The sequence below is a fragment of the Aegilops tauschii genome, chromosome 1 (assembly GCF_002575655.3).
Source record: "Aegilops tauschii subsp. strangulata cultivar AL8/78 chromosome 1, Aet v6.0, whole genome shotgun sequence".
NCBI classification, from domain to species: Eukaryota; Viridiplantae; Streptophyta; class Magnoliopsida; order Poales; family Poaceae; genus Aegilops; species Aegilops tauschii.
This window is the reverse complement of record NC_053035.3, coordinates 414,361,945-414,389,396: the sequence shown is the minus strand read 5'-3', so window position 1 is coordinate 414,389,396 and position 27,452 is coordinate 414,361,945. Positions and strand designations below refer to the sequence as shown.

The window sequence follows — 27,452 nt, the reverse complement described above, 5'->3', positions numbered from 1 at the left end:
TAAGTACTGTACTGACGACTTGTCCAGTGGCTGCAATGTAAATCAGTAAAGGCTCTTTGCTGATTGGGGCAGCAAGCACCGGCTGGGTGGAAAGCAGGGCTTTGAGCTCTGCAAATGCTGCATCAGCTTCAGGAGTCGACTTGAACTTATCAGACTTCTTCATCAGTCCGTAAAGAGGCAATGCCTTTTCACCGAGGCGAGAAATGAATCGACTTAAGGCGGCCAAACAACCTGTAAGCTTCTGAACATCGTGCACACGCACATGGCGTTTCATTCGGAGAATGGCACCAACTTTCTCTGGGTTAGCGTCGATCCCTCGTTCGGAAACGAGAAAACCAAGTAATTTTCCGCCCGGAACTTTGAATGTGCACTTTGATGGATTAAGCTTGATATCATAGCTTCTGAGGTTGGCAAAAGTTTCAGCAAGGTCAGCCAGCAGGTCAGAACCTTTACGTGACTTGACCACAATGTCATCCATGTATGCTTCCACATTCTGACTGATTTGAGTGAGTAAACACTTCTGAATCATCCTCATGAATGTGGCTCCAGCATTCTTCAGGCCGAATGGCATGGTGACATAACAGAAGCACCTAAATGGAGTGATGAAAGCTGTTTTTATCTCATCGGGTCCATACAGTCGGATCTGATGATACCCGGAATAAACGTCCAAAAAGGAAAGTCGAGTCGACTATTTGATCGATGCGGGGTAGAGGAAAGTGATCTTTCGGGCAGGCCCGATTGATATGCTTGAAGTCAATGCACATGCGAAGTGAGTCGTCCTTCTTGGGGACCATGACAACATTGGCTAGCCACTCGGAGTGGTAAATCTCTCGGATAAACACAGCTGCTAGGAGCTGAGCTACTTCTTCACCGATCGCTTTTCTCTTCTATACGGCGGACCGTCGAAGATGTTCTTTGACTGGTTTCACTTTTGGGTCGACTCGCAAACGGTGCTCAGCCAGCCCCCTGGGAACACCTGGCATGTCAGAAGGTTTCCATGCAAAGATGTCCCAGTTCTCACGGAGGAACTGGATGAGCGCTTCTTCCTATTTGGAGTCGAGCATTGTCGAAATGTGAGTCGGAGCAGCATTGGGATCGGTCGGGTGAATATGAATCGGCTTCGTTTCACCAGACGACTGAAATGCTGAATCGGTGGCATGCTTCTTAGCTCGCAACAAATCACTCGGATCTGCATTCTTTTGATACTCCTGCAATTCCACTACTGCCATTTGTGCATCGGCGATCTTTGAGCCCTTCTGGAAGCACTCTTCTGCCTTCTTCCAATTGCCAGTGATAGTGATCACTCCTTTGGGACCAGGCATCTTCAATTTGAGGTACACGTAGAATGGTCGAGCCATAAAACATGCATAAGCCGGCCTGCCCAGAATAGCATGATAAGCACTCTGGAAATCGACGACTTCAAACGTCAACTTTTCTTTACGGTAATTCTTCGAACCACCGAAAACCACATCAAGGGCGATCTGGCCGAGTGACTCAGCCTTCTTGCCAGGAATAACCCCATGGAAACTCATATTGCTTTCACTGAGTCTGGTCATCGGAATGCCCATTCCTTTCAAGGTCTCCGCATACAGTATATTCAGGCCACTACCACCGTCCATCAGAAGCTTAGTCAACCGAGTGCCTTCGACGACTGGGTCGACCACCAACGCTTGCCTCCCAGGGGTGGCTATGTGTGTTGGGTGATCAGACTGGTCGAATGTAATGGCAGCCTGAGACCACTTCAAATAACTGGGCGTCGCTGGGGCGACCATGTTCACTTCTCTGTTGATGACTTTCAGTCGACTTTTGCTCTCAACATCAGCAAAAATCATCAGAGTTGAATTGACGTGGGGGTAAACATCATCGTCCTCTTCCTTATCCTCAACCTTGTCTGATTCTTTCTCTTTCTCTTTGGGCTGTTTCTCTCGGAATTGCTGGATAAGGAGCCGACATTGTCGAGTGGTATGCTTCGGGTAAATGAGATTACCCTCCTCATCTTTTTTGGTGTGAATGTGGCACGGTAAATCCAACACATCATTTCCATCTTGATCTTTTACCTTCTTGGGGTTCCATGGCCCTTTGGGCTTCCCCTTGAACTTTCCTTGAGTCACGGCTAAGGCTTCTCCGGGAGCAGCTGGCTCGGCTTTGCGCTTCTGCTTCCGACTGGAGTTCCCTCCCCCGGTTTCATGGGCGACTGTTTTGTGCTTGCCACTCCGGAGCCGATCCTCCTCTTCACCATTAGCATACTTGGTGGCAATTTCCATCATTCGACTCAGAGACATATCTCCGGTCCGACCAAACTTCAGATTCAATTCCCGATACTTGACGCCTTCCTTGAAGGCACAAACTGCTTGGTGATTAGACACATTCTCCACCGTGTGGTGCAACGTGATCCATCTTTGGATATAATCTCTCAAAGTTTCATTCGACTTCTGTACACAAGACTGTAGCTCTGTCAGCCCTGCTGGTCATTTGCATGTACCTTCAAATGTTCTGACAAACACCCGAGCGAGCTCTTCCCAGCTATAAATACTGCCAGGTGCTAGCTGATTCAACCACGCTCTGGCCGAGCCCTCTAACATCAGAGGAAGGTGCTTCATGGCCACTTCATCATTACCACCACCAATCTGCACAGCCACTCGGTAGTCCTCAAGCCAAGTGTCAGGCTTGGACTCACCAATGAACTTGCTGACTCCAGTCGCCAACCTAAAGTTGGGAGGAACTGCTGCTCTGATGGCTCTGCTGAAACACTCGGGACCTAAAACAGGCACCCTGCTGCCGATTGGGTAATCTCTATCGTGGCCATCTCTGTGTGCTCTGTTCCTGTCAACCAGACCTTGAACGAGAATGGATCTCGCGTTAAAGCCCGGCTCCCGGGAGTCGACTGGAATCCTTCGCCCACCACTGTGAGGGCGTCTATCATCGTGTTGCTGAGGCGCGTATGACCCACTCCTTGGGGGAGGCGTGGGTACTCGACGACGATCATACTGCTCGCAGTTCCTGTACTGATCCTGTCGATCTCCACGTCCCTCACGCCTTGGAGGCAATCCTGGGCTGTGAGCCGACTGAACTGTGTCTGCCATCACAGATCTACTACGAATCCTATTCCGAGACTATGACACTGCTGTGTTCTGCTCCCCCGCCGCCCGGAGCAAAGCCCGGATCTGCATCAAACCCCTACCAGCCTCCGACTGGGAAGGCTGAATCGATTCTGCTATTCGGGCAGCAGCCGTGAGATTCTGGATCGGAGTTTGATATACCTGGGTTGGAGGCGGAAAGAGTTGACTTCGACTGGATTCAGGAACTCGCTGCCGAGCATGCTCGCCGAGTGCGTGCTGGAGATTCTCCAGTCGAGTGCGCTCAGCCAAGTTGGCTAGGCGCACCTCCTCCAAGGCCCGGGCCTCGGGGGTTTCTCCAACGATAGGAGTGTGAAGCGCATCCATGTTACGGCGGTGAAGCTCTTCCCTCTGCTGCGAAGAGAGGGGCTCGGGGCGGTACTCCTCGTGGGAACGCGACGGATCGCCTCCGCCATCACTACTGCCGACGCGGGGGAAGCTAGGAGGACTGCGCGGTCCGTTGACCATCAGGACTTCCGCCGCAGGGTCACTGTTGTCGCACTCGGATGCGGTCTCAACGGAGCCAGTCGAACAGGCCCTAGAGAGTTTCGTCGGGCTTGATTGCCGCGACTTGAGGGGTGGCCCACGGGCGAGCCACAGCGTGCCTCACCCACCGCTGGGAGTGAAGATGCCACAGGAGCCGACCGACACTGGGTCGACGGCTGCCGCAGGAGGACGCCGCGGACGCACGCGCGAAAGTGCATTGCCCCGCAGACGGGGAGCGCCTCGACATCGAGTGGAGCCTCTTGGAGCCAAGCGGAGTCGTCGGCGACGAACACGAGCGCGCCGAGACGGATCTCGCGGCCCTCGGTCAATCCTCCGCGTGAAACCGTGCTGATGGGGATCAGAAAAATTACAACTTCTCCAACAAGTCGCTAAAACACCGGCCCCATGGTGGGCGCCAACGGTCGTGGTTCTAAGTCTGACAGTAGAATGGGGGGTAGGGATGTAAAGGCAAGGTCCTAGCTATGGAGAAGCTGTACGCACGAGTTTTACGAGTTCAGACCCTTCTCGGAGGAAGTAACAGCCCTACGTCTCGGAGCCCGGAGGCGGTCGACTGGATTATATGCGTGTGTGTTACAGGGGGTGCGAACCCTTGTGCCAGTGGAGGGGGTGGCTTATATAGAGTGCGCCAGGACCCCAACCAGCCCACGTTACAAGGAGTTCAATGTTCATAAAGAAGGAGCGTTACAGGTAACGTCTGTAGTAAAGTAATATAAATGACTATTAAGTCTAAGAGTAAATGCCCGACCGTTGCTGCGCGGAGTGGCTTTAGGTCTTCTGCACGTCGAGTGGTTTAGTGGTCGAGTGACATAAACATGGGGGGTCGTCGAGTGAATGGTAGGTCGAGTGGATTGCATTCGACACCTTCGTTGCGTCCCCTCTATTTACTCCTGAACCTCTTTGCTTCTAGGACAAGGACCTTAGGTAGGAGGTATAGGTCAGGCCTATTACCCTATCCCAGGTCTATGTCCTCATCAGCGACCGTCTCCCCCTGGCGGAGCTGAGAGATGAACGAAAAAATGGGAAGGAGATGTGATGCCGCGCAAAGTTTCTAGAAAAGGCTGTGTTTTCTGTAGGACCATGGGACATGTGTCGAATGGCGGAGGAGGTCGATGTAAAAATATGTTTTGTCGGTTGAACACAATCATTTCTCATATGATTTTAGCAACTTCCTGCGGCAGACGAAAATAATCCTATACAGTGAACAAACCAAAAATTTGGAGAAACGCGCCTTACTTTATTTTATTATATATTAATAATTAATAATTTAACATTAAAAAAATTAAAGTATAGAAGTGTCATTGTGGCCGGATGATTGGCGCTCGCAGATGCGACCAGCTTATGATGCAATAGGTTTGAACGGGGGCTTCCTTTTTTGCACACCCTTTTCCCATTTTGATTTATATTTTAAAATTTTAATTCCTACGGTCCGTCTTATATAAATCTAATTGTCTGGTCTAGTGGCCATTTATGAGGCCGAATCAGAGAAGGTTGTGTGTTCGATTGCTTAGGATTTTCTGCGTAGATAAATAAAATGCACCCGCAAAAGAAAAATGCAACAATGATTTCTCAAGGAAAAAACTATGCACGCGGGCTATCCACCGCCTCAACCACTGAGGGTGGGCCCTCGCCATGTTGGCATGCCACACATGCACATGGTACATCTGGATACGGTAGAAAGCACCGTATATGAATGAGAGGACAAGTTATACGATCAGAAAACATGTATTTTGCAATTTTATGCACCAAACTGGCTGTACAAGTTCTAAGACTCCGGAGTATTTATCTCTTTTCTTTAGTCTAAAATAAAAATAGAGTCACACATTAAAACGTCTCACACATTGTCTGTAAGAATAGAGTCACACATTAAAACGTCTCACAAATCGTCTCTAAGAATAGAGTCGCATATAAAAACGTCTCACAGATCGTCTCTAAGTTAATTAAAATTAAACACTTATTTTATTGAAGGCTAATTACAATCAAAAGTTTGTGGCGCTCTGAAAACGTCTTAAGAAGCTCTTTAGGTCGCTTGTGTTCATGAGTGTAGAGACGAATAATAAAGTGACTCAGAAAAAGCGACCATACGCGATGTTTTTGTTGTAGTGGCTTAGGCGCGCCTTTTTTTAACTATGATTACGATCGTGCATACTGCTTTGCTCTTGTATCACTGTATTTACTCATACAAACTTATTTTTAAATTGAAGGATCCAATCGAAACTCCAATGGCACAGCAGGTATGTTCACGCATGTTTCTTTAACAGGCTTGCTCTTATCAGTAGCTCTGTTGATTTCAATTTCAATTGTGTATACAGTTGACTTCTCATATCATGCACATTACTAGCATCACAATAGAGCCAATAGTGTTGTTGTACATGTAGACCCGTGGTATCCATCTGAAATCTTGTTGTGCCATGTAGTTTCCCACGCTTTGTATTCTTTCACTGCTGCTTTATCTTGAACTGATATGATTTGAACCGTGTCTCTATTTTAATTTGGCAAGACAATGTAGTGACCATAGGACATAGATATATGTTTGTTTGATGCTTTTATTATGTACTAGTACTTGGCAATAGAAGACATGATAGTTTAATCCTGTCCACCTTACTAATGAACTCGTTCACCGAAATGAGTTTCATATACTAGTACATGCTAAACCTGTTATGTGTCTGCTTGTTTCTTCTTTTAGAATGCTGACAGAATATTGGGGAAGAGTGCCTTATTAAGCAATGGTAAAGGAAGTAATGCAGATCAGGTTCAGGATAGTGACACATCCTTGTTGGTCTCCAACAAAGCTGATAAAATAGCTAAGGAAGACTATCTCGAAGACAGTGAGACAACCCCAAAGTCCTGTCTTGGTTTAGTGTTCGAGTTACTGGCCACTACCACTTGCACAAGCTATTCCAACTCACTGTCTGAATCAGTTCAGTTTCTTGAGTCTCAACTACAAGCTGAAAGACATCGATCAGCTGTGCTGCGACAAGAAGCGGAAGGACTGCGGAAGTCCCTGGAGCATTCAGATGCATACTTTCTGGTGCAACAGCAAGCGTTGGTGGATTTTAGCGCCAAACAGGACAAAGCTAATAAGCTTGCTAAGCTTATTGCCAGCATGGTGGATACCACGTTTCTTGAGCTCTTCTGAAGTTGTTTCAGTTATGCTCTTGTTTTGCTACCGCGTTTATTTCCACTGGTGGCCAATTTTGACGACCAGTGTATGTAATATGCTGCTTTGTTCCCTATATTTTAACTGGTGGCGAACTATGATGCCCAGTGGATGTAATATGTGTAATAGCGGTAATAGGCTAGCGTTATTGCTTGCTTATTTATTTCCTTATTGTCTTGTTTAGTTGTTTGCTTGTAGCCACTGCAGTTCTTTTTCTGTGTTTTTCTAGTGGCCACAATAACCTATTTTTGGAAACTAGGCCAAAATAATCATGGCAACACACGGACTGTTGTAACCATGGGCCTCATGCGGGCCGTATGATCCATGGGCCTTCTACGGGCCATAGGATCCATTGGCCTTCTGTACGGGCCGTAGGATCCATGGGCCTTCTACGGGCTATACGATCCATGGGCCTTTTACGGGCCGTAGGATCCATGGGCCTTCTACGGGGCGTATCATCATTTCACCAATCATGGGTCGTACTATTCATGGACAATAACGGGCCGTTAATAGGACGTATTTGATAACTCTATGAAAACAGCCCAACGGGTTTTTTTCGACATGAAAACGGCCCAACGTATTAACGGGCCACAAACGGGCCGACTGTAACCACGGGCTGAATTTGGCCCACAAGCAGAAAATGACAGTAACGGTCCATAAGTAACCGAATGCTGGAAATGAGCCCAAGAATAAATGGGCCCTGAGAAGGCCGAAAGATAACATGGGCTGGAAACGGCCCAACGAAATAATGGGCCTTTAATGGGTATAAAGTGATACACTGTTCATTACGGGCCAGTTTTACCATGGGCCGTTAAGGGGCCGAGGGTTACTAAGGGCCTCATATGGGCCGAAAGACGTCATGGGCCATACATGGGCCGGAAGTTAAAACGGGCTGGAATTATATTGGACGGCCCAGATGACACTACTGGGCCTAATTCGGATAGGCCGTAAACGGGCCTTGGGATAGCGGGCTGTAAATGGGCTATATGCGAACAGGCCGTTAACAGGCTTGCCGTGGGCCGGCCCGCCACCTTTTGACCAAGTCAAACGGGCCGGCCTTTTCACAGGAATGGGCCTCTATTGGGCCGTGCCATGTGTCGACGTATCATAGGCGCTTTGGGTCCAATGAGTGGATGACATCTGTCCCAACGGTGAGCTGACACGTGTTTCCTCCAGCCAATGATGATTTTACACGTGGAAAATCCCCATTGGTCGGGGCTGTTAACGGATTATCGGATCCAAAACCGGACCCGATATCTTAACGGCGTTCCGTTACGGTGGATGCCACGTGTCGGTCACCCTTGACGAAAGCACTTATGTGACGCGCGATTTATCGTCATGGAAGTGGACACTTCCGTGATGATAATTTTGGTAATGTCATTGAACACTTCTACGACAGCACAGGTATGACTATCTTGATTCTGTCATAAATTTGTCATGGATGTACATGCATGACAGAAAACGTGACCTACTGTGACAAACATGTATCATCACGGAAGTGAATTTTTTTGTAGTGGTTGCTGCGACATGGCAACTCCAGTTCAATGTACTTGGCAACTGCAGTTGTTGCCACATGGCAACTACAGTGCACTGCACATGGCAACTGGAGTTGTTTCCACATGGACACTTTCTAGTTTGCACCTAGAGTTCACATTTGATACGTCTCCAACGTATCTATAATTTTTTATTTTTCCATGCTATTATATTATCTGTTTTGGATGTTTAATGGCCTTTATTATACACTTTTATATTATTTTTTGGGACTAACCTATTAACCGAAGGCCCAGTGCACATTGCTGTTTTTTTGCCTAATTCAGTGTTTCGCAGAAAAGGAATATCAAACGGAATCCAAACGGAATGAAACCTTCGGGAGAGTGATTTTTGGAACAAACATGATCTAGAGGACTTGGAGTGGACGTGAAGAAATAAGCGAGGAGGCCACGAGGAAGGGAGGCGCGCCTGCCCCCCTCGGCGCGCCCCCCACCCTCGTGGGCCCCTCGCAGCTCTACCTACCTACCTACTTCTTCCTCCTATATATACCCATATACCCCGAAAACATCCAGGAGCACCACGAAACCCTATTTCCACCTCCGCAACCTTTTGTACCCGTGAGATCCCATCTTGGGGGCCTTTTCCGGCGCTCCGCCGGAGGGGGAATCGATCACGGAAGGCTTCTACATCAACACTATAGCCTCTCCGATGATGTGTGAGTAGTTTACCACAGACCTTCGGGTCCATAGTTATTAGCTAGATGGCTTCTTCTCTTTCTTTGGATCTCAATACAAAGTTCTCCTTGATCTTCTTGGAGATCTATTCAATGTAATTCTTTTTGCGGTGTGTTTGTCGAGATCCGATGAATTGTGGGTTTATGATCAAGATTATCTATGAACAACATTTGAATCTTCTCTGAATTCTTTTATGTGTGATTTGTTATCTTTGCAAGTCTCTTCGAATTATCGGTTTGGTTTGGCCTACTAGATTGATCTTTCTTGCAATGGGAGAAGTGCATAACTTTGGGTTCAATCTTGTAGTGTCCTTTCCCAGTGACAGCGGGGCAGCAAGGCACGTATTGTATTGTTGCCATCGAGGATAAAAAGATGGGGTTGATATCATATTTCTTGAGTTTATCCCTCTACATCATGTCATCTTGCTTAATGCGTTACTCCATTCTTATGAACTTAATACTCTAGATGCATGCTGGATAGCGGTCGATGTGTGGAGTAATAGTAGTAGATGCAGAATCGTTTCGGTCTACTTGTCGCGGACGTGATGCCTATATACATGATCATGCCTAGATATTCTCATAACTATGCACTTTTCTATCAATTGCTCGACAATAATTTGTTCACCCACGGTAATACTTATGCTATCTTGAGAGAAGCCACTAGTGAAACCTATGGCCCCCGGGTCTATTTTCCATCATATAAGTTTCCAATCTATTTTTACTTTGCAATCTTTACTTTCCATCTATATCATAAAAAAACCAAAAATATTTATCTTATTATCTCTATCAGATCTTACTTTTGCAAGTGGTCGTGAAGGGATTGACAACCCCTTTATCGCGTTGGTTGCAAGGTTCTTATTTGTTTGTGTAGGTACGAGGCGACTTGTGTGTAGTCTCCTACTGGATTGATACCTTGGTTCTCAAAAACTGAGGGAAATACTTACGCTACTTTGCTGCATCACCCTTTCCTCTTCAAGGAAAAAACCAACGCAATCTCAAGAGGTAGCAAGAAGGATTTCTAGCGCCGTTGCCGGGGAGATCTACGCCAAGTCAAGTCAAGTCAAGACATACCAAGTACCCATCACAAACTCTTATCCCTCGCATTACATTATTTGCCATTTGCCTCTCGTTTTCCTCTCCCCCACTTCACCTTTGCCTTTTTCTTTGCCCCTCTTCCGTTCGTCCTTCTGTTTGCTCGTGTTACCATGTGCCTTCTATTTGCTTGCATCTTTGCTTGCTAAAAATCTATTGTTATGGATCCTCATCCTCTTGCTAATCTTTTTAAAAGATCCAATTATGATGAACCAATTGCTTGTGAGTTGTGTGCACTAGATTATCTTTACGAGGCTTTGTTTGAAATCCGTGAATCTGAAAATTCAGATGAAGTACTATATGAAGTGATTCATGGTAAATCTTTGAATGAAAAGCATGATTGCAATGATTTTATTATAAATTATATTGATGTAAATTGTGCCAATAATATGCAAAACGCTAAGCTTGGGGATGCTAGTTTTGCTATGACTACTATTTGTTGCAATGATCATGATTGGGGTGATTCTTCTTATGATCTTGAAAATTTATTTAAGCCCCATGATGAATATGAGATTGATAATAGTGTTTGAAATAATATTGAAAGTGGGTTTGTAAGAGTGTCAAATTTAGATCCCACATATTTGGAGAATGTTCAATCTTATGGTATTTTTGATAAAAGTGGGTTTGGAGAGGTCATGACTTTAGTTAATGATAATCCCACTATTTTGGAAGAGTGTCAACTTCGCATGCATGTGGATCGTGTTGAGAATATGGTATGTGATAGCTATTTTTTTGAATTTGCCTATGATCCTACATGTAATTATTATGAGAGAGGAAAATATGATTGTATAAATTTTCATGTTACTAAATTACCTCTCGTTATGTTGAGATTGCTATTGTTTCTTTCCGCTTCCTTGCATATGCTAGTTTTTGCTTGCTATGCTAATTTGTTTGCCTGTAAGATGCCTATGAATAGGAAGTATGTTAGACTTAGATATGTTTTTCATATGCTATATGATGCTCTTTTTGTGCTTCAATTCTAGTCTTTCATGTGAGCATCATTAAAATTATCAATGCCTAGCTAGGGGCGTTAAACGATAGCGCTTGTTGGGAGGCAACCCAATTTTATTTTTATTTCTTGATTTTTGGTTCTGTTTAGTAATAAATAATTCATCTAGCCTCTGTTTATATGTGTTTTCATGTTTTAATTAGTGTTTGTGCCAAGTAGAACCTTTGGGAAGACTTGGGTGAAGTCTTTATGATCTTGCTGTAAAAAACAGAAACTTTAGCGCTCACGAGATTAGCTGCCATGTTTTACTGGAGAGTGCTATTTAGTTGATTCTTTTTGAAGATGATTAATAGAAAAATTCCTCACGTCCAGCAAGTTATTTCAGAATTTTTGGAGTTACATAAGTATACGTTTGATACAGATTACTACAGACTGTTCTGTTTTTGACAGATTCTGTTTTTCGTGTGTTGTTTGCTTATTTTGATGAATATATGACTAGTATCGGAGGGTATGAACCATAGAGAAGTTGGAATACAGTAGGTTTAACACCAATATAAATAAAGAATGAGTTCATTACAGTACCTTATGGTGGTGATTTGTTTTCTTATACTAACGGAGCTCATGAGATTTTCTGTTGAGTTTTGTGTTGTGAGTTTTCAAGTTTTGGGTAAAGATTTGATGGATTATGGAATAAGGAGTGGAAAGAGCCTAATCTTGGGGATGCCCAAGGCACCCCAAGGTAAAATTCAAGGACAACCAAAATCCTAAGCTTGGGGATGCCCCGGAAGGCATCCCCTCTTTCGTCTTCATCCATCGGCAACTTTACTTGAGGCTATATTTTTATTCACCACATCATATGTGTTTTGCTTGGAGCGTCTTGTATGATTTGAGTCTTTGCTTTTAGTTTACCACAATCATCCTTGCTGTACACACCTTTTGGGAGAGACACACATGAATTAGAATTTATTAGAATACTCTATGTGCTTCACTTATATCTTTTGAGCTAGATAATTTTGCTCTAGTGCTTCACTTATATCTTTTAGAGCACGGTGGTGGTTTTATTTTATAGAAATTGTTGATCTCTCATGCTTCACTTATATTATTTTGAGAGTCTTTTAGAACAGCATGGTAGTTTGCTTTGGCTATAAAATTAGTCCTAATATGATAGGCATCCAAGATAGGTATAATAAAAACTTTCATAAAAAGTGCATTGAATACTATGAGAAGTCTGATACTTGATGATTGTTTTGAGGTATGAAGATGGTAATATTAGAGTTGTGCTAGTTGAGTAGTTGTGAATTTGGGAAATACTTGTGTTGAAGTTTGCAAGTCCCGTAGCATGCACGTATGGTAAACGTTGTGTAACAAATTTGAAACATGAGGTGTTCTTTGATTGTCTTCCTTATGAGTGGCAGTCGGGGACGAGCGATGGTCTTTTCCTACCAATCTATCACCCTAGGAGCATGCGCGTAGTGCTTGGTTTTTGATGACTTGTAGATTTTTGCAATAAGTATGTGAGTTTTTTATGACTAATGTTGAGTCCATGGATTATACGCACTCTCACCTTTCCATCTTTGCTAGCCTCTTCGGTCCCGTGCATTGCCCTTTCTCACCTTGTTGGTGCAAACTTCGCTGGTGCATCCAAACCCCATGATACGATACGCTCTATCACACATAAACCTCCTTATATCTTCCTCAAAACAGCCACCATACCTACCTATTATGGCATTTCCATAGCCATTCCGAGATATATTGCCATGCAACTTTTCACCGTTTCATTTATTATGACACGTTTCATCATTGTCATATTGCCTTGCATGATCATGTAGTTGACATCGTATTTGTGGCAAAGCCACCATGCATAATTTATCATACATGTCACTCTTGATTAATTGCCCATCCCGGTACACCGCCGGAGGTATTTAGATAGAGTCATATTTTGTTCTAGTATCGAGTTGTAATCATTGAGTTGTCAATAAATAGAAGTGTGATGATCATCATTAATAGAGCATTGTCCCGAATAAAAAAAGAGAAAGGCCAAATAAAAAAAAGAAAGGCCCAAAAAGAAAAAAAGAAAAAAAGGGGACAATGCTACTATCCTTTTTTTCACACTTGTGCTTCAAAGTAGCACCATGATCTTTATGATAGAGAGTCTCTTGTTTCGTCATTTTCATATACTAGTGGGAATTTTTCATTATAGAACTTGGCTTGTATATTCCAGCAATGGGCTTCCTCAAATGCCCTAGGTCTTCATGAGCAAGCAAGTTGGATGCACAACCACTTAGTTTCTTTTGTTGAGCTTTCATACATTTATAGCTCTAGTGCATCCGTTGCATGGCAATCCCTACTCCTTGCATTGACATCAATTGATGGGCACCTCCCTAGCCCATTGATTAGCCGCGTCAATGTGAGACTTTCTCCTTTTCTGTCTTCTCCACACAACCCCCATCATCATACTCTATTCCACCTATAGTGATATATCCATGGCTCACGCTCATGTATTGTGTGGAAGTTGAAAAAAGTTTGAGATTACTAAAGTATGAAACAATTGCTTGGCTTGTCATCGGGGTTGTGCATGATGAGAGCATTCTTGTGTGACGAAAATGGAGCATGACCAAACTATATGATTTTGTAGGGATGAACTTTCTTTGGCCATGTTATTTTGAGAAGACATAATTTCTTAGTTAGTATGCTTGAAGTATTATTATTTGTATGTCAATATTAAACTTTTATCTTGAATCTTTCGGATCTGAACATTCATGCCACAATAAAGAAGATTACTTAGAAATTATGCTAGGTAGCATTCCACATCAAAAGTTATGTTTTTATCATTTACCTACTCGAGGACGAGCAGGAATTAAGCTTGGGGATGCTTCATACGTCTCCAACGTATCTATAATTTTTGATTGTTCCATGCTATTATATTATCTATTTTGGATGTTTAATGGGCTTTATTATACACTTCTATATTATTTTTGGGACTAACCTAGTAACCGAAGGCCCAGTGCAAATTGCTGTTTTTTTTGCCTATTTCAGTGTTTCGCAAAAAAGGAATATCAAACGGAATCCAAACGGAATGAAACCTTCGGGAGAGTGATTTTTGGAACAAACGTGATCCAGAGGACTTGGAGTGGACGTCAAGAAAGAAGCGAGGAGGCCACGAGGCAGGGAGGGGCGCCTGCCCCCCTGGGCGCGCCCCCACCATCGTGGGCCCCTCACAGCTCCACCGACCTACTTCCTCCTCCTATATATACCCATATACCCTGAAAACATCCGGGAGCACCACAAAACCCTATTTCTACCGCCGCAACCTTCTGTACCGGTGAGATCCCATCTTGGGGCCTTTTCCGGTGCTCCGCCGGAGGGGGAATCGGTCACGGAGGGCTTCTACATCAACAATATAGCCTCTCTGATGATGTGTGAGTAGTTTACCACAGACCTTTGGGTCCATAATTATTAGCTAGATGGCTTGTTCTCTCTCTTTGGATCTCAATACAAAGTTCTCCTCGGTCTTCTTGGAGATCTATTTGATGTAATTCTTTTTGTGGTGTGTTTGTCGAGATCCGATGAATTGTGGGTTTATGATCAAGATTATCTATGAACAATATTCGAATCTTCTCTGAATTCTTTTATGCATGATTTGTTATCTTTGCAAGTCTCTTCGAATTATCACTATGGTTTGGCCTACTAGATTGATCTTTCTTGCAATGGGAGAAGTACTTAGCTTTGGGTTCAATCTTGCGGTGTCCTTTCCCAGTGACAGCAGGGGCAGCAAGGCATGTATTGTATTGTTGCCATCAAGGATAAAAAGATGGGGTTTATACCATATTGCTTGAGTTTATCCCTCTACATCATGTCATCTTGCTTAATGCGTTATTCCGTTCTTATGAACTTAATACTCTAGATGCATGCTGGATAGCGGTCGATGTGTGGTGTAATAGTAGTAGATGCAGAATCGTTTCGGTCTACTTGTCGCGGACGTGATGCCTATATACATGATCATGTCTAGATATTCTCATAACTATGCACTTTTCTATTAATTGCTCGACAAATTTTTTTTCACCCACCGTAATACTTATGCTATCTTGAGAGAAGCCACTAGTGAAACCTATGGCCCCCGGGTCTATTTTCCATCATATAAGTTTCCAATCTATTTTTACTTTGCAATCTTTACTTTCCATCTATATCATAAAAATACCAAAAATATTTATCTTGTTATCTCTATCAGATCTCACTTTTGCAAGTGGTCGTGAATTGATTGACAACCCCTTTATCGCGTTGGTTGCAAGGTTCTTATTTGTTTGTGTACGTACGAGGCGAATTGTGTGTAGTCTCCTACTGGATTGATACCTTGGTTCTCAAAAACTGAGGGAAATAGTTACGCTACTTTGCTGCATCACCCTTTCCTCTTTAAGGGAAAAACCAACGCAAGCTCAAGAGGTAGCAACATTCTGCACTCCTTTTCACAATAACTTGTTTTTTCCAAGTTTCCTAACCCACTGTTTGGTCCTTGCAGCCACCCCTGAGGAGATTTCACCGTCACTTGATGAAGCTTACCGCAGGATTGAGGAGGAAGCATTGAAGAGGAGGTCCTCACGGGGTCAGGGGCAATCAAGTTACACGTGCCTGCTGAGTCGGTATCCGAGGATACTGTTAGAAGTGCCACCCCTGGATCAGTGAGGCCGCATAGGGTAGTTTACGCACCACCTGTGGATGACTATGAGCCCGAAGTTAAGGCCACAAAGGAGCAGAACCATCTGTACGGTATTGTCAAGCGTTTTGGAAATGCGAGGTCGAATAGCAAGCACATGAAGGAGCTGAAAGCATAATGTCCACACCATATAACCCCTCACTTGCTTTTCTCTTATTTTTCTCGTTTGCTATTCCAGCCATGCATTGTTTATGTTTTACTTTTATTTTATTTAGTAGACATGATTCTTTCATGTTATATCATTTTCATACAGCTCATGTTTGGACAGAACCAAAATCATACGATGCAACGTATGTCGACCTGGGTGATCTTGCCGAGTCTGTGAGGCCACTTGGTAAAATGTCGAAGAATGTAGTTGCGTGTGGGATTGACTTCATCAATAGGCATATGGATATTTGCCCCGACAAGACGATCATGCAGTACAACGTGACCTGCAAAATATGGGATGGTGACTTCCACCATAAAATCCTGAGGAAGCATTTTGCCGCGCATGGCGAATTCAAGCTCACATTGAAGAAATTTGTGAGTGTTCCTTCTTGTTTGCACATATTTCTTCCATTGTATGTTTTGTCAGTAGCTATGCTTCATATGTGGGCTACATACTATTTTGTGACAGATGTTTTCATGTGGCAACATCTTCCATGTAAAATAAGTTTGACTGTTTTTAATGCAACTTATGTAGCAACTTCACTTAAAATATTGGGCAACTTTGTTTATACATGGATGTCAACTTCTTTTAATTACACATGGCAAATAAACATTCTCTGTGGGCGCATTTTTGGACCCTTGCCGCTTTGTCATTCATGTACCTCCTACTGCATCCGGCAATATCTTTACATATCATTTTTCCAACTACATCATTTCTGTTTTTGATGTGAACTCTGCTTTTTCTTTCCTTTATTTTACTTGGAGTTCATGTTCCCCATGTTCTAGGAGCTTGCACTAGACAACCCAGATGACAAGTGTGGTCACCACTACGCGATTTGCCTTGACCTGAAGAACCAACGATTTGAGGTGCTTGATTCAATGCATTCAGAAGCTGATGAAGACCTTACTACAAATGCTAAATTCTTCATCAACAATCTCAAAGAGACATGGAACCGTCACTACGAAAACTCAAAGGTCCAGATCAGTCATTTTCCAATCGAGTATGTCGCGACTACGAAGCAAGGAAACCGGTAATTACTATCTTTTTTCATGTGTCCTCCACACCAATCCCAAACCTTTTGTCACCTCTACATTGAAGTTTATGATTTTTTGTGTTCTCTTGAGTTCACCTGATTCTTTTCTTTATAGGCATGACTGTGCCTTTCACACATTGGAATACCTTGCAAAGTGGGAAGGTTGACGGGTCCCTGTCGTCACAGCTGCAATGGTCGTTGAGCTCCGCAAAATCTTGTTGGTATATATCTTGCTCATCTGCCTCTCCATTGGTAAATATGTTAGCAATTTAGGCTGCTTGAGCACGGTGTTTGCTTCTTGTTATAGCTCAGATCCCAGTATTTTCTGTTGCAAAGTTGTGTATTGCTTGGCAAACTGCAGCAATGAGTTGCTAGGGCTCACGTACCACTTCAAAACAGCATTGAACCCCTCGCTGCACTGCGTAGTCTCCAGAAATGGGAAGAAGCACTGCATGAAGTAGGCCGGCACCCAGTACATTCGCTTCTCCCACAGGCTAGTAAGTGTCTCGTTGTCTTGGACTTGGTATGTTTCAATCATAGCCGTCCAGCTCCGTTCAATCTCCTCCACCGTTAAGCTGTGGTCCACGCACAACTCGAATGTCTTGTGCAGCTCTGGACGGTCATCAAAGAATGGTCCTAGCGTCTCCTCAGCCTTCTTAATAATATGACACCTGCAGTGCCTGTGCACTGCCAATGGAAAGACCTCCTCTATGCCTGCACGCATGCTAAAATCCTGGTATGTTATTATGTTCATCAGAGCGAGTCCACCCATGCACTTTAAGAAGGTTTTGAACAACCAAGTGTAACCATCCGTATCTTCGTTCCGAACGAGGCCGCAACCGAACTGCAATGACTGATTGTGGTTATTTATTCCTATGAATGGAGCGCGGGGCATCTTGTACATATTAGTGAGATATGTCACGTCGAACAAAATGCAATCACGTAAATGTTTGTAGGCTCTTCTTGCAGCACCATCTACCCAATACATGTTTCTGACATGGTCCTCATCGACCAATCTTATCCTGAAGAAGAAATCAGCATCTCCTTTTGCTTTCTCTTCGAAGTAGGCTATCGTGTCTTCTGTGTCAGCCAACCTGCTCTCTCTACGGTACTTTGCCTTTAGGTTTGTGACGTCTGCTGGTATGTAGGGCATGCTACCAGGGGCGGAGCTAGAAAATTTAGCCATTGGGTTCACTCATTTGTGATAGCAATGAGATTACCTAGGTGGGGATTGCTTGCAGAAAACTGTCCCAGTGACACCTTCTTCATGGACATCTCGGCTTGTGGGGACAACAAAAATTCCCATCCCCATCGAGGTTTTTCCTCCCCAAGGAACCCGGTTTTTGGTTGCTAGGTTAGAGTTTTTTGGGCCTTGGTCCCGATCAAGCCTATTTTTGGCGCGGCAGTGGCTGGAAAAAAATGGGTTAGACGGGTAGAATTAGCTTGAGGCTAATGATTTTTTTGGGGATCACATGTAAGGTGTTCATAGGTAAGGCGGGTGCATGTATAGGGATGCAGGGCCACATCCCGCATACGCCCGTAAAAGTAGGGACTAATTTAAATTCAAACCAAGTCGCTAAAATAGCATACAAGTAAGGTGATATGTTTTAACTAGGAAGCGAGGTTGATCGGGAGCCACCTTGCATCCCTATCGTCTGAATTAAAATTGCTTCATCCCCGTTCCATAGCACAGTAATTACCTGCAGTGAAGGGGTAAAGGGTACTATTTGCATCTGATTGATGTCTCTTTGAGAAATGTCGCCATAGTCAAGATGGATCAACGTTTAGGGGGAAATCAATTAGAAAACTAGGGCAAAGATGTTGTATTAGACTACTAGGTTAAATAGGAGATGCATAAGAGGGAAGAGACGTGGATGTGATTTGATTACCTTCAAATTTATACTGCAATTCCCGCTGCTGACCTCTCCTTGTCGGCGATGCTGGCGGCCAGATGATGGGCGAGAGATCTCATTTCTTTTGAGGGTGCACAGGAGAGATCTCATGATGAGGATGCAAAAACAGCGGACAGGGGAGAGGAGAGGCTTTTGTGGCCTGCAGAGTACACATTATCGCATTTAGTTGTGGGTTTTTTTGTTTATTTTTTACAACTATTTTATGGGATTTTGGTTGGGCATTCATCTGATAAATTTTTAAGGGACTGAGAAGCAGGCTGGTGCGTTCCAAGTTCGATGGGTTCAGGCGTGAGTTTCTATTGGGTTCATAACAAACTCGTACCCATATACACGTACATGCCGCAAAAAGATCATTGGGTTCAACTGAACCCAACGGTTGTACGCTAGCTCCGCCACTGCATGCTACTCAGTCTACCATCTCCGCTGTGGATCAGGGATAGTATTTGGATCATCCTTGATGGACCAACGTTACAATCATGTAGCAATTTTACGAATTTCTTCTCGAGGGGGCTGAATCCTCTGTGGGCGCTCAGAAATTTTACCAGGTCAAACTTCTTTATGAGTCCGCGGTTGTGTTCGTTGAAATATTCGGCGACCACCCACCGTGCTCCATCTGCGTTTAGCTTACACCGGACAGGGCATCCCGTCTTGACAGTGATACCTCTCTTTCGTTCCGGCACGACAGGCGCAACACCTTTACCCTTCTTGTTCTTTCGTGCCTTGTAGCACCTTATCTCACCTCTGTTGTACTCGTTAGTTTTTTTTAATTTTCCTATGGTATTCGGTGTTCACCGCAAACACATGGAACATTGCATATCTCTGGTAGAATTCCTTGGCATCTTCAAACTAACCAAATCTCTGCCCAACATATGGTGGTTGAGGTATCATGATTTCTGATTGCCCATCTTCTTCATCCCCTTGTGCTTCGTCATCAGTTTCATCATTCACTTCAGTATCGGCGGCTGTTTCATATGCTTGAGTGTTGCTTGTGCTGTTGTGCAAAGGTGTGCTTGTCGTCATTGCTGGAACGATTGCCAGTATCGACACTGATTCTGCATTGTTTGTGGTAGTTTTGTTGACTTGCTGGTGGAACGCTCCTTCCGTGTGCTCAGAGGTTCCCGCAGTAGATGTCCTCGCGCCGCTGTTGATTGTAGTGGAAGGTCCTGCAAAAAAAACAGGTACGTGTGTAAGCATTGCTTGAATGGCAGGTTTATCATAACGGAATATAGCAACTGCATCTGATTTGGCATGACATCATTCATACAGCAAGCCATGGCAACTGCAGTTTTTCAACCATGGCAGCTACAGTCCAACAAACATGGTAGCTATTGTTGCCAATACATGGCAACCAGCATCTTTACCATCAAAACTTGCATTCTAGGCACGAGGCCACTAGGAAAATGGAGTCAATCACGAATGTTGCACACATGCAGACAGTAATTGACAAATCCGAAAGACAATAGATGACTATTTGCACGTGTCCACTTGGTAGCATTTTTGTTGTTTTCCGCCACCACCGTGACAAATCCACTTTCCCTCCATGCTTTTGCACAAAAGCAAATGCACTACTGTTTTTTGCTGGTTCACATATTTTTACCTTGTTGTGCCTCATGTGCTAATCGAAGTTGGTCTGTCATTCCAATTTGTTGTGCTCTATCTGCAATAGCGTTGACTTGCAATGGTGAAGCTTGCCACGATACGTTTGCCGATGTGGTTACACCATAACAACCTGCGATCATTAGCAGTTGGTCAATGCATGGCAACTGTTGTTTGTACAACATGGCACATGTAGTGGTTCAACCATGGCAAATAGATTTGTTCACACTTGGCATCCACCGTTGTTTAGACATTGCAATCACAGTTTATTAGACATGGCAACTGCAGTTGTCCAGACATGGCAACTACAGTTGTCCAGACACGGCAACTGTGTTTTGTCAAGTCACCACGTAAACACCACTGTCACCTATGTTGCTTCTCCTGATTCACTGTCCACAAAATCACTTCATACGAATCACCTGTGTACAACATTGATGGCAGGTACATGGTTGCCGCCTGTTGCCACGTGCTGCATGAAGGTCCTGCGTTTTTCCATAAAACTCATAAGTCTTTCCCATCCTTGATTTGCCACATTGGCTACTTGAAGTTGGTCTCCCGTACATCTGTCAGCGTTAGCGCCCTGTGTCTGAACTTGCCATGGTATCCCTGTGCGTGTGGTTGGGTCATAAGAACCTGCGAAAAATGACATTGTAGGACATAAGTAGAATGCCATTTTCCTCGTCACAAACATGGCAACTGTCCCTTTTTTGATCATGCAACGTACCGATGCTCGCGTACTGCTCTAGTAGTGGCAGCAACGGCCCTGCGAAAATGAGTTGATTGTACTCTGCTGCATCCCAAGGGGGCGTTTCCGGCCTTTGAGAAAACCAAGGATCAGTGCCGTCTTCGTGATTCATTTTTTTCCGCTTTTCTCCCACTGTGTTTTCAGACACTGCATGAACAAGAACGCATGAATATCCGAAAATGCATTCTTGATGTTTGCACATACAAGAAAACTCGGCAATCATATCACATTTCTTGCATAGACAACCAATACATCATGGCAAGTAGGACATGCACATTCATTCTCTTTTCTAAAATCTGGATGCCAACTATCATTTTAATCCGATGGCAACAGCCAAGATAATATGATGGCAAGTAACAACATAACATTTGTGGCAGCTAACGGCAAAGATAGGTGGCAACTAACGTCAAATATAGGTGGCAATTAATTTTCTCCCTCCCTATGCGCCATCCAAATTCATCCTTTCTTTCCCCTAATTTTAGTGAATCCTACACATCCTTCTGGAGCAACTACTCGCAACAACCCAACCCAGAAGTTTAGTTCAACTGTAGGATAGAACATGGCAGATCTGGCGTATGTTGGTGGGCAAAGGGGAATACATACAAATCCGTGGTGTGTTTGGCATGACAGTGTGGATCTAGTCGTCATCTTCATGGGCAATCTGGAATTTCAATTTTCTGGACAGAAGAAGGAGGAGATCGGAGATCGGCCTATTAGCTCGTCGTCGCGGGGGGGGGGGGGGGGGGGGTGGGGGTGTGGCGGTGGCGGTGGGGGTGGGGAGGCGCTACGGATCTGCTCTGGTTGCCATGGCAACTAGAGAAGGAAGACGATGGAGGTAGGGGATCGAGAGGTAGGAGACGACGGCGCAGGTCGGACTGGGGTTCGAAGGCATGCCGAGACTACGGGCGCGTTAGGTCGTGCGGGCAGCGCGGTCGATCGACCGGACGTGTGGGCGATTGTGCCACACACCGGACGTGCGGGCTGTGTCTGCGTGCACCCGGACGCCGTCGTGCGGGCGGGTTTGTCTCCGTGTCACACAGGGCGTGCGGCACAACCCCTAGATGCCACACGTGTGGCAGTTATTATGGTCCTAAAAGTTTATGTACATGGAGATGGAGTATACATCGGTCTGATATCCTGGAATTGTTTCGGAATTTTTGAATCATTGAATTTTTTTTCTTGATTTTTTTAAGAAGAGCTTCATGCAGCCCGGGCACAAAAAGTCATTTCTGCGACAGATTGTCACCCAGTACGTGCTGGGCTGTGGTGGCCCGAACTGGCCGGGGAGACGCCGGAACAGATCTAAACAGGGACAGAGCGGCAACGGCGGCGAGACAGACACATGCTGCATGCCTGCTTGCGGCCATTTCTCGGCACCGCTCCTTAGCCCCACCATGCGCGGCGGCAGCTATAAATCCCTGCCACGGCGTCCCCTCGTCACCCCGAAGCTCCCCGGTTGACCTCCCCGGTCTCCTTCCTGCCCATCCTTCACCGTCCTACCCCTACGACAAGACAACCAGGGGACGTCTTCCATGGCCTCCTCATAGACCCGCCGCCCGCAACTCCTACATTACAATCCTTCAAGGTACGCACGAGGCACACATCATTCATTGGCAATCGGCATGCCTACAAATCGTCGTCCGATGCATGCAGTTTCCGATCAATTCATTCGAATGTGTTCGTATTTTGTGATGCAGAGAGCAGAACTTGATATACAGCGCCCGCCAGTCCGTCCAGCTAGCCCGCCCGCCTGCCACCGATCTTGGTTTTGATGACGACGACGATGACAATGCGCGGGACGGAGGCGGGGGGCGTCCTCCTGCTGGCGCTGCTGCTGCTCTCCACGACGGTGGCCCGGGCCGAGGACCCGTACGTGTTCATGGAGTGGCACGTGACGTACGGGACCAAGAACATCGTGGGCACGCCGCAGAAGGTGATCCTCATCAACGGCGAGTTCCCGGGCCCCCGGATCAACTGCTCCTCCAACAACAACATCGTCATCAACGTCTTCAACCAGCTGGACCAGCCGCTCCTCTTCACCTGGAACGGCATCCAGCACCGCAAGAACTCGTGGCAGGACGGCCTCCCGGGCACCAACTGCCCCGTCGCCCCCGGCACCAACTACACCTACCACTGGCAGCCCAAGGACCAGATCGGCACCTTCTTCTACTTCCCCTCCATCGGCATGCAGCGCGTCGTCGGCGGCTTCGGCCTCATCAGCGTCCTCAGCCGCCTCCTCATCCCGGTCCCCTACGACCCGCCCGCCGACGACCTGCAGGTCCTCATCGGCGACTGGTTCACCAAGGACCACGCCGTCATGGCCAGCCTCCTCGACGCAGGCCGCAACTTCGGCCGCCCCGCGGGCGTGCTCATCAACGGCAGGGGCGGCAAGGAGGCGGCCAACCCGCCCATGTTCACCTGGGAGGCCGCCAAGACGTACCAGCTCCGCATCTGCAACGTCGGCATCAAGACGTCGCTCAACTTCCGCATCCAGGGCCACGACATGAAGCTCGTGGAGATGGACGGCTCCCACACGGTGCAGGGCATGTACGAGTCGCTCGACGTGCACGTGGGCCAGTGCATGGCCGTCCTCGTCGACGCCGACCAGAAGCCCGCGGACTACCTCATGGTGGCCTCCACCAGGTTCATGGCCGGCCCCAGCTCCGTCTCCGCCGTCATCCGCTACGCCGGCTCCAACACCCCGCCGGCGGCTAACGTCCCGGAGCCGCCGGCCGGCTGGGCCTGGTCGATCAACCAGTGGAGGTCCTTCCGGTGGAACCTGACGGCCAGCGCGGCGCGTCCCAACCCGCAGGGATCCTACCACTATGGCCAGATCAACATCACCCGCACCATCAAGCTCATGGTCACCCGCGGCCACGTCGAGGGCAAGCTAAAGTACGGCTTCAACGGCGTGTCACACGTGGACGGCGACACACCCCTGAAGCTCGCCGAGTACTTCAACGTCAGCGACCAGGTGTTCAAGTACAACCAGATGGGCGACGAACCCCCTGCCGTGAACGGCCCCATGCACGTCGTGCCCAACGTCATCACCGCCGAGTTCCGCACCTTCATCGAGGTCGTCTTCGAGAACCCCGAGAAGAGCATGGAGTCCATGCACATCGACGGCTACGCCTTCTTCGCCGTCGGGTACGCGTGACGTGACCCTTCTTGTACTCATGCATGCATGCATGCATTGCATGTACGGGCGGCGGCGCCGATTTAATGGAAATGGAGTTTGATGCATGTGAGTATTGCAGGATGGGGCCGGGGAAGTGGACGGCGGCGGAGAGGAAGACGTACAACCTGCTGGACGCGGTGAGCAGGCACACGATCCAGGTGTACCCGCGGTCGTGGTCGGCGGTGATGCTGACGTTCGACAACGCGGGGATGTGGAACGTGAGGTCCAACCTGTGGGAGAGGCACTACCTCGGGGAGCAGCTCTACATGAGCGTCGTCTCGCCGGCGAGGTCGCTGCGCGACGAGTACAACATGCCAGAGAACGCCCTCCGCTGCGGCAAGGTCGTCGGCCTGTCGATGCCGCCGTCCTACCTCCCCGCCTGAAGCCCTGACCCAGTTAATCCATTGACAGATATTAAATGAGTGATGTACACGAGGAGGTCTAGGCCGCCAGGAGGGAAGATGAGTTTGTTTCCGTTATTGTATGTATGTATGTGTGTACGTACTCCATTCTTGTGTGTTGTGTAATTGTGTTACTGTTGTTGTTCTTGACGATCGATTTTCTTTTTTGCTTTGGTGGAATATATGATTAAGCATGGGCTAGTTAGCCCCTCTCAAAAGAAGAAAGACAGAAGAAACGTATACATTGGAAAGAAAATTAAGGATCGGCTGGACCGGCCGGCCGGCTGGAAACAAATCATTGCGGTAATCATTGCGGCTGGAAAGTTTCAGTTTATCTAATTCACATCTAAAAGTTTTTTAAGGATGTCACATATAAGTTCCCACAAATATATACAGTGCAGCAACAAGAAACAAAATAAAACTAGGACAAAACAAATAAATAAACCACAAATAGAGTGGACATCAACTTAGTTGTGATGTTTCCTAGACAGACCCATAAAGTTTACCACGTCATCTACCTACCTTTTATTGTTAATTTTTACAGTTTTGCCAACTGAGACTTCGTTATGTTTCTGTCGATTCTATATTCTTTTGATCTGTGAAGATTCGTGCAGAAAAATTCATTTCAGTTTTTCCTTTTTTCTTCTGATGTACTAGTTGGAGTATATCACTTGACTGAGACTTGGTTAAGGGTAACTCGATTAAGATCTAGCTAGATATCAGTTGACTCAGACTTAACCAAGTCTCAATCAAGTAATATAATACTAGATAAATAGGAAATAGAAAACAACTAAAGAGAAAGTTTTGCACGAATATATCATCTATTGAGACTTGACCAAGTCTCGGTCGATTGATATTTAGCAACACCGATTTTTTATATAACCAAGTCGCCTGATATTATAAATTTAGGTAAGTCTTTTTTTGGACCCGTTGATTTTTTTTTGTCAAGATTTGTGCAGTTTTTTTTTCCAGTGTTGTTTCATTACTGCTTACACTGTTTTTCTTTAACTCACATTAGTTTTTGACTTGCCCTTGTTTGGGGAAAGTCAATTTTTTTCCTTAGGCTGAATTTTTGACTTGCCCCTGTTTGGGTAAGTCAATTTTTCTATTGGGCTTGAAGCCCGTTACACATTGCTTGTTTTTTGTATACATTTTGCTTTTGCTTTTCCTCATATATTTAGTCGGTTTTTCTTTTTTTACATGGTTATTTCGGGTATGAGTAGTTTTGGCATCATTCAAGCTATATGTAAGTTGCTTGAAAATTGATTTTGGGTCAGTTGATATTTTTGGCCATTGATTTCTGATTTTAGATTTGTGCTTCCTTTTTTCCTATTATGTTCTCTGAGTTGTTTCACCCCTTTTTTTACTGACCACATATTTGGGACAGTCAATTAATTCCCTCCATCGCTTTGATCTTTTTCGTATTTCTGCTTTTTTTTGTTTTTCCTTCTGTTTTTTATTTTTATTTATTAATCATTTTTTTCTTTTGTGGGTATTTTCGGATGTTGCGTGAGTGTAAATGTAAACACGCGAATACTATAAAATGTATGAAAAATTGCACTATTATTCGATTATTCTTTGCATAGTGCAAAAAAGTGCAATTTTAGTGTAAAGTTGTGTGCAATTTTTTATTTGTAAAGGATAATACCAATGCCACAAGTTATTTCTTCCTTATAAATTTCATTTTTTATTTAGTTATTGTTTTATTTTCTTTACTTTTTAGGAGTAATACCAATGCCACTGATTCTTTTCTTTTTAGATTTTATTTTGAGAATTACTATACTATATACTTATTATTGCATATTCGAAAAAAAATATTGTGTCCAATTTTATCATTGTTTAATACCAGTGCCAGTAATTCATTCTTTCTTAAAAGACATAACTAAATTTATTTTTAGTTTTATTTTACTTTTTTCTACTTAATGGGTAATATCAAAGCCACCAATACATTCTTTCTTAGAAAAAAATTATTATTTTGCTTTTTTTTTGTTTCATTTTTTATAATGGTAACACCAATACAAGTAATTCATTAGTTCTTAGGAAACTTTCCTTATTGTATAAATTCCACTATTATATGTTTATTCTTGTATATTATAAAAAAGTGCATTTAAATTGTGTGCAAATTTTATGATTATTTGTTTATTATTTATCATTTTTCTTCTTAAAGGATAATACCAATGCCAGTAACTTATTATTTCTTTAAAACTTCATTATTATGATTTTATTTTAGTCTTGTTTCATTTTCTTTCTTGTTAAAGGGTAATACCGAAGCCACTAACTCATTTTTTCTAAGAAAAACTTCATTATTTTGATTTCGTTTGAGTGTTTATTTCTTTTAGTTTTTTCTTTCATGGTAATACCAATGCCACTAATTCATACATTCTTAGAAATCTTCTGTTTGGTGAAAATTTTACTAGGACATGCTTGCTCGTGCATATTATAAAAAGTGTAATTTCTATGTGAATTGTGTTTAAATTTTGTCATTATCTGTTTTAGTTTTTCATTTTCTTTCTTCTTGAAGGTTAACATCAATGCCACTAATTCATTCTTCCATTTAAAACTTTATTATTTTGAATTTTTCTAGTTTTATTTCAAATTCTTTCTTCTTTGAGGGTAATACCAATGTCAGTAATTCATTTCTTCTCAGACAACTCTTCCATTTTGCAAAAGAACAACTGTTAT

At 44.6% G+C, this 27,452-nt stretch overlaps 2 protein-coding genes across 2 annotated transcripts; one reads left to right on the top strand and one right to left on the bottom strand.

Moving 5' to 3' along the window:
* Positions 1 to 17,238: 17,238 nt before the first annotated feature.
* LOC109747491 (protein FAR1-RELATED SEQUENCE 5-like) lies at positions 17,239 to 18,123 on the bottom strand. The gene has a single exon (XM_020306544.1). It carries the CDS (start codon positions 18,121 to 18,123, stop codon positions 17,239 to 17,241), a length of 885 nt encoding a protein of 294 aa, XP_020162133.1.
* Positions 18,124 to 22,962: 4,839 nt separating this feature from the next.
* On the top strand, positions 22,963 to 25,026 carry LOC109747493 (L-ascorbate oxidase homolog). The gene is made up of 2 exons (XM_020306546.3): positions 22,963 to 24,338; positions 24,449 to 25,026. Exons 1-2 carry the CDS (start codon positions 22,963 to 22,965, stop codon positions 24,750 to 24,752), a joined length of 1,680 nt encoding a protein of 559 aa, XP_020162135.1. The 3' UTR covers positions 24,753 to 25,026.
* Positions 25,027 to 27,452: the final 2,426 nt, after the last annotated feature.

Excerpts from the sequence above, each read along its gene's own strand:
- LOC109747491 (XM_020306544.1), bottom strand. The coding sequence starts at position 18,123 with ATGGCTAAATTTTCTAGCTCCGCCCCTGGTAGCATGCCCTACATACCA.
- LOC109747493 (XM_020306546.3), top strand. The coding sequence starts at position 22,963 with ATGACGACGACGATGACAATGCGCGGGACGGAGGCGGGGGGCGTCCTC. Across the intron at positions 24,339-24,448 it reads TACGCCTTCTTCGCCGTCGG|GATGGGGCCGGGGAAGTGGA; the intron begins GTACGCGTGACG and ends TGAGTATTGCAG.